The sequence below is a fragment of the Cenococcum geophilum genome (genome assembly GCF_001692895.1).
Source record: "Cenococcum geophilum 1.58 unplaced genomic scaffold K441scaffold_73, whole genome shotgun sequence".
In the NCBI taxonomy this organism is placed as follows: domain Eukaryota; kingdom Fungi; phylum Ascomycota; class Dothideomycetes; order Gloniales; family Gloniaceae; genus Cenococcum; species Cenococcum geophilum.
The window spans coordinates 807,008-814,672 of NW_027137631.1; the positions used below are offsets into that span (position 1 = coordinate 807,008).

Consider the following 7,665-nt stretch of genomic DNA (forward strand, 5'->3'; position numbering starts at 1 on the left):
ATAACTGCACTATAGTGACCGAAACGCCTTAATATAGGACTGCACTGCATTAACCAAGACGCTTTAATATAGGACTATACTATAGTAACCGAGACGTCTTAATATAGGACTATACTATAGTAACTAAGACGCCTATCACGTAGGAATAGAGCCCGTTTAGGTGTTATAAATTTAGAGCAACATTACGCGACTGCCTAGAAGTACCGATCTAACATAGATTATGTACCTTTTCGCCCAAAATCGCGTGCGAAAGTACTTAGGGGCGGTCGCTACGCGACCTCGTACGGGGTTCGGGCGCGTTATTAGCAAAAGTAGCCCTAACCTTATATTAACCCGGGTTATAAATTAGCCCCCCCGATATATGATAGATATCAGAAAGAATCATTATTTGAACTCGTGATTTGAGAGATATAACCCCGCCGCGTGCTTGTCAACGCCACGCGTCATGGAGAGGGAACTTACTCCGACTGACTGGGGCTGTGCCCACGTTCGCTTACGACTCTTGTATAACGTGCGTCACGCCGCCCGCAAGGTCTTCTTTCACCTTTTAACTCTTCTATCCAACAACACCCTCCACTACTTTCCTTTAACTCCTAGACCACTGTCGTCAAAAAAGAGCTCACGCAACCATGCCAGCACTCGAGCGAAGATATCGAGAGTAAGCTGCCACCATTTTCTCTCTATTCCGAACTATCCTTCCCAGCCCCTCCAAAAGCCGAGAAACCACGAATCGTTCTCAAAGCTAACATTCTCGACAATTAGTTGCTATTACAATGGCAATGGCAATTATGTTTGCGAAAACTCTTGGAACAACTGGGTCCGTTGGGTCGTCCTGGCTCTCGTGATAATTGGCTTCATACTTCTCTTCCTCATCTTCGCGTACGTACCACCATCCCAGCATTTACATAGGTTAATCTGCCCCCTAACATGTTTAACAGATGTTTTACTTCTCGTCGTCGTCGTAGAGCAGGGCAGAATCCTTACTATGGTACCGGCTGGGCTGCCAGCCGACCACCACAGGGCCACGCACCTGCGCAATACAACCAGCCATACCACTCCAACCAGCCTGCACCGCCATACAGTCCTCCTTCAAACAACGCATACTACGGAGGCAATCAGGGTTACTTCGGCCAGCAGAACGGCATCGAGCTAGAGTCGCCACAGGCTGCCCACTACCCGCCACGTGGCAGTGACAATGTCTACTCGCCACCCCCAGGGCCACCACCAAAGAAGGGCGATGGCATCGTCAGATAGATGGACGATCATCAAATCTCTCTCACACTACATAAAGGTTGAGAATAGAGCCTTGAGCTTCTTGTGAATAATCGGCGTTAAGCGGTTCTAGAGGTTTCATCGAATTTCGGGTAATGGGTATCGGTTAGACAGTGCGGCAGGCATTAGTTTAGATCAAATGGGACATGTCTCTGGTACCGGAGGGACGGGTTCTGCGACCTGGTGTGGGTGGACCTCGAAGACTTTTCTGACACGTTTGATGTCTGGATGGTCAATGAGACGACGATGGACAAACCACTTTTCTTTTCAACCTTGTCTTGTACATGTCCTTCACAATGAAAAAGCAATCAACGACTACATAACCTCAACGGTGTCCGTTTGACAAATTTGTCATAAGACCAGATTTCATCTATGATGTAAGCCCACTAGATGCTGCTCCACGATGCTGCTCCACAATCCTTGCTCCTTCAACAAGGTTGAAACGCCGTCCCCGTATCATCCGTCCCCGTATCATCCGTCTACGTACCTCTGTTCATCGAAATCCTTCCGTTTCCCTACCATCCTTGCGAACTCGCTAAGACCCCTGACAAAAAGCCACTGTCGAGATAATGGGGCCACCGACAACACCCGATATAGAGACTTAATGTCATGTATACTTCAGAACTGCACGTCAAGCTATCATGGGCTTGCCAATAGGAAAACGATTCCGGCTGCGCTCGTTTCTCGTCGGCAGTCCAAGTTTGCGCAAGGAACAGGATACGCCCGTTATCCGCGTACAGCATTTCAAGACCATTGTCGTACCGCGTAATCCTGTTATGACGCAGTCAGGAAGTCCATTTCTTTGACCTATAACGCCCAAACAGGGAGAGAAAAGCCATCATGCTGCTCCGAATCAAACCTTTACTTTCTTGCTTAGTGCAATACTCTAATTGGAAGAGACGGACGGCTGAGTATTGCGCCAAGAACGTCAATACTTCAGTGTAACTTCTCACCGGCAGGGCGGTATGACACAACCTACACTGGAGAACGCAGCTATGCATACGTCATCACATACTCTTTTTGCCTTGTTGTCTCTCTATCTCCACCTATTACTGGCAATTGACAAACTTACCCCAATCTTCTAAAAGACCTGACCCACCTGTATTATCTCTGTTGAAACCGCATACATGGTGGGAGTGGGAGGCCGATCAAAAGGCTGCATAGCCTACCGTCGGAGGACGGTCAAATGTAGTAAGAGGCTCCGGTGTCTCAACTCTAATTCACCTTCAAAGAGTCGATTTGGGTGGGACAAAACCGACGTGTACGAAATGCCAGAATAGTCGTATATACTGTAAATTTCCTACCAGGGGAGGGGGGTGGATTGACGAAGGTAATTGTGAGTTTTATCAACAATTAAGTTTTAATTTTTGAAATAAACAAACTAATGTCAATATCATAACCCTTCAAGACTCTCCTCAACACTTTGTATTTCACTTGTTATTATTCAAGAAACTCTGGTGAAGTAATCTAAATGGTTTTATTTTCCTTCGAGTCCTTGTGTTCCTCGATTCAGATAAAGCTGATGGGGCTCAAAGGTCCAAGAATAGCTGGAGCGCGTGCCCACAGTTAAGGACCACCTACTAGAGTGCATTAGCACTATCCTGACTGCAAAGTTTGGGGCGATGTCGAATGTCAGCTTGAGATGCCCAGATAAATTTGATACCATTACAGAACATCAACCCGGTCAATTATTTAATGCTCTTACGTTAACATATATATCAAATTCACAAGCAAATGGTTATTCAGGAGCACATTAACACAATTCTTCCTCCAACACCTAATCCCGATATATGCTCCAACTAGAGTCACCAATACCAAGTCCAACACAACACAACCCCACACCATCTCAAAAACCGAACGCAACCCCAGCACCCAAGCACCGCCGCCCCAACCTCCACAACCAGCGCAACCACACCCAAAGCCCGCACATCCACCACCGCACTCACCGCGGCCATGGGACCAACCCATCCCCAACCGGTCCCCCCCCCCATCCCTGACCCCCGCGCCACCCGCTCCCACGTATCCCTTCCCACACTGGCGTCCACAGCTTGGCGCCAAGCCTACAAACATTAGTATCAACACTAAGCTCTCAGTCGAACAAGAGCCTGTGATTGGCCAAGCCCTTATCGATATACGTGGACGTAAACCAGCGTGGGAAGGGATACGACACATTCAGCGCATCCCCCGGCACGTAGAATAACCGACAATCCGCCATCACGGTCGTGAACTGCAGCGCCGTCGCCGCATCGCCCTCCGCGATGCCATCCCTCAGATTGACACCGCAGCCCGTGTCGAGCGACGAGGGCACGATGGGCGGGTCGGCGAGTAGCGGGCCCAGCATGGCCCTCGAGGCCCGCGACTTTGGGCGAAGAGGCGCCACGCAGGGCTGCGGCAGCCTGGATGGCGGCGTGGGCGTACCGTTTGCGGATCGGCGCACGCGATGGCTTCGGAGCCCCTGCGTGCCGCCGAGGATGGCCATGGGCTTGGAGGTGGGCCATCTGCCGCCGGCGGCGGTTGCTACGTTGCCTTAGCAGATGAGGAGGTTCGAGAGGATGGTGCGGGACGACGAGCACTGGCCGCCCGTGAGCTGGATCCGGGCTGTTAGTTTGAAGGGGTTAGTGGTGGTGGCTCACCAGTGTGGTGTTTTCGCTGGCGAAGGGCTGGGGCGGCAGGTTGGTGCGGTTGCTGTAACCGCTGACTGCGATTCTGATATATTCCACGTCTACCGTCTCGTTGGAGAAGAGCCAGGATCCACATACGAGTATGAGTCCCGTGCTCTTGGACTGGGCCGTAGAATTCCGCCCATGATGAATAGGGCCGTCCGGCTACTTCAGCGATTCTTGATAGACCCAGACTGATACCGATGCGGAAAGCGCGTCTGAGCTGTTGAGCTGGCTGGAAACGATAAGGGAAAGGATACCAGAGAACGCTTGCGTAAGGGCGTTTGTAGATGGATGATCTCTAGTCCACCACCCAGAGTAAGGGGTTATCGTCGGGAAAAGCTGCTTAAAGGCGTCGTACACGAGGTATATCTTTCCTCAGGGATTTTGACGTACGTCGATAATGAGTCGTGTTTTACCAGCTGAATGACAGGCCGCTAGAAATTTTTCAACTACTTCCGAAAATTCAATGATGTCAGGCGGGGTGGTAATCTCGAATGTACTAATGCTAAGAACCGCGACGTCCATGGAATCAGGGGAGTCCATGAAATATAATCGTTCGAGTGCTTAACAACTGGAATAGGGTATCCTGGTAGGGTTGGCGATGGTGGGTTTGATGAACCAGGAGAGGTTACATTACCAGTCGTAGAAGGTGATGCGGTGCTCCGAATGCTCGATGCTGAAGATGGTGAAGAACCGGGTGTAATGGGCGGAAAGGAGGATGTGGAAGGGGCCGAAGAATTATCAATAGGTATTCGAAAGTCTCTTGGCCGGTTGAGAAGTTAAAAGGACGTTCAAGACAAGAACCTTACCCACGTACCATCATTGATGATTAAAGAAGCCCTCCGCGTCGGGCTTCCAAACTTTGCAATGTAACGGAATTGGAAGCCTCCCAATACCAACTTCCACCAAGATGCATCTCGTGTATCTACATCTTCCACACCATTTACCGATCCGTTTCATCTTGCCTTGTCAACTAGAATACTGCGCATTGTTGCCTCATTAATGCTTGCGCTAAAATGGTCGACCGCACGAATATCCGAATCTTAAAAGCGGACTTCAAAGAGTGTTGTTCATGTAGGCGTTAATCCAACTCCTTTGCAGAGCTGCAACTAGCGTAATCAGAAAACCGGGTATGCTTCTACACCATCTTGTCAACTCTGACTTGAAAGCGCGTGTCGATCTTGGTGATCGAACGGCAGAATCTATACCTTTTGAAGTAATAAGCACGGCCATTTAAACGTATTTTTACCCACATTTGGGTACAAACGTACGCATTTTGGTTAGCGTGATCAACACACTTTTAACCAGATGCGCTAGGATGGTGTATATACAGTCTTACGTATGTATGTATGTATGTATAATCTATTATGGCCATGCACCGTCTAGGGTATGGGCCGTTACTAAGCGCTAACTAGAGTAAACTGACACGAATTATACCTGCTCCAATTCAGTAGCCAACTATAAGGGCTATTTCTCCTTCCTTTAACGCTATAATTAATATAGGAAATAAAGAGAGAGTATATAAACCTAAGAGATAAAGAGCGTATATATATGTCGAAATTCCATCCTATAACCTACCTGTATCCGCCTATACCCTTAAGGAGCGCCTCCTTAGCCACTATTGCCGACAACTATAATAGCTGCTTCCCTTGGTAGCAGTTTACTAAGTCGTATTATTCTTAAACGGCCTAATGCTAATAAGCAGGTTAAGAGGGCGGCGGCGATTGCGTATTAAGGCGAGATCTAAAACGAAATTTAATAGGGGATAAGGATACGGGCCCAGTTACCTATACTGCTAAATTGCAAGAATCCTATCCTTCTCTTTCCTATATACTAGGCATTTACGGCATAAGGCTTAGTGTGGGCCTTAGTAGTTTACGTAGCGCAGGTTTACTATCTCGCACTAAAGATAACCTTTTTGGCCACATATATCGCACATATTAGGTCGTATATAGTCTCTAACTTTATATCCAAACCTTTTACATTTAAAATATGCCATATGAGTGCGTTGCTCTTTAAATAGCGATACTACAATCGTACCTCTACTAAACGACACACTGTCTAACCTAAGAAGCTTCTCCGCGTCCTTCTTTGTCGCTACCTTAATAACTACTAATACGTGCTGTCTACTGGGCCTTAGTCTTCTAAGCCATCTTATTATATATACCTCTACCCCGTTTTCCTCCCTAAACCACTCTATAGCTAACTTACTTACTTTCCCGCTGTTAATATTTATTACTAGAGCCACTTTAACCCAGTCCGCTTTAACTATATACCACTTAAGTCCAATAAGCCTCGCCCTAGGGATATACGGTTTAAGCTACTATATAGTTATCTGCCGAAACGCGGCCTCTTTATCCTTTTTAACCGAGAATTTAATAACGCTTATATTATTATTCGCTCGCCATATATAAAAGTCCTTAATTATAGCCCCCATAAGTCTCTTAATATCACTTATACCCTATATAATAGTTTATTTTACTACCTCCATATTCGCTACCTTCTTTATTACTTCCTATCCCACTTAGCTAATATTAACTACTAGCTAACCGTTAGGCTCCTTATAAGGATCCCCGGCGCTTATTATTTATAAAAGAGTTATCCCTAATCCTACTACGCCTTTACTAGCCGCTACTAATGCCTATAATTATATTAATAGAGGCGATGCTAAAAAATTATGAAACTGCATTTAGAGAGAACGGATCTCCTCTTAGAGTTTAGCGTATTAGCTCTTAAGGCTCTACTATTCCGATTTAATCTCTATAAGATTAGTTTAGATACTTTTAATAATACTATTCTAGCTCGTGATAATGCTGCTCTGCTATATTATAATTTCTTTTAGATTTATAATAAGCCTCGCGATTTCCTCTAGGTTAGTGCTTTTTCCTTTACGTTTAGGTAAGACAAAGACGCTTATAGTAGGGAATGGGGGTAATCCATTCTGCGTTAATCGTGGCGCGATTAATCGTGTTTTTAGCGACTGCTGGGCCTCTAGCACCTTCGCGCTCGGTTTCCTTGTACGTCCTCTTAGTAGAGCTGCTGGCGTGGCTAGAGGTAGTGTTGCTAATACACGTTTAGGAGTTAAAGTAGCTATTAGGGCTCTGGGCATACAGTCTTATAAGGGGGTAACATTAATACGTTAGACGCCCCCTTTACTAGTATAGGTTAAGAAACAAGCGAGTCTAAAGTGATATAGCGGGACTAGGCTATTTTGTTTACTATACTAGTAGGGAGGGCGTCTAACCTATTTATATTACCCCCTTATAGACTATATTAGAGGCAAGCGGAATCTTTTAAAAGAGGAGGATATTTATCCTGGATATTTTTTTAATTAAATCCTAGTCCTTTATTTAGCTAGTTCCCGCTATAAGGCGGCCCCTATAGCCTACTAAACGAAGCCCTAAAGCCCTAATAGCTACTTTAACCCCTAAACGCGTATTAGTAACACTACCTCTAGACCCGCTAGCAGCTTTACTAAGATGTATAAGGAAACTAAGCGCGAAGGTATAAGAGGCCTAGTAGTTGCTAAGGATATAAACCTAAAGATTAGTATAGTTTAAATAGTAGATAACCGCACTATAAACCGGACTATAAGCTATATAGTATATACTGCCTCTATTCCTTATAGTAAGAATCTCTACCTTACCTAAATATAAAGGAGGAGGTATTAACTATAACGAATTTTGTCGACTTATTAAAAGCCTTAGAGAAACTATAGTATAGTAGAGTA

At 46.0% G+C, this 7,665-nt stretch overlaps 2 protein-coding genes across 2 annotated transcripts; both read left to right on the forward strand.

Moving 5' to 3' along the window:
• Positions 1–629: 629 nt before the first annotated feature.
• Positions 630–1,254, forward strand: K441DRAFT_682076 (uncharacterized protein; the record flags this gene model as incomplete). The annotated part of the gene is made up of 3 exons (XM_067651537.1): positions 630–658; positions 763–879; positions 939–1,254. The coding sequence occupies 3 exons, from the start codon at positions 630–632 to the stop codon at positions 1,252–1,254; spliced, it is 462 nt and encodes a 153-aa protein (XP_067497670.1).
• A 2,410-nt stretch (positions 1,255–3,664) lies between these two features.
• On the forward strand, positions 3,665–3,892 carry K441DRAFT_669625 (uncharacterized protein). The gene has a single exon (XM_067650169.1). The coding sequence runs from the start codon at positions 3,713–3,715 to the stop codon at positions 3,875–3,877; it is 165 nt and encodes a 54-aa protein (XP_067497671.1). The 5' UTR covers positions 3,665–3,712; the 3' UTR covers positions 3,878–3,892.
• The last annotated feature ends 3,773 nt before the right edge of the window (positions 3,893–7,665 follow it).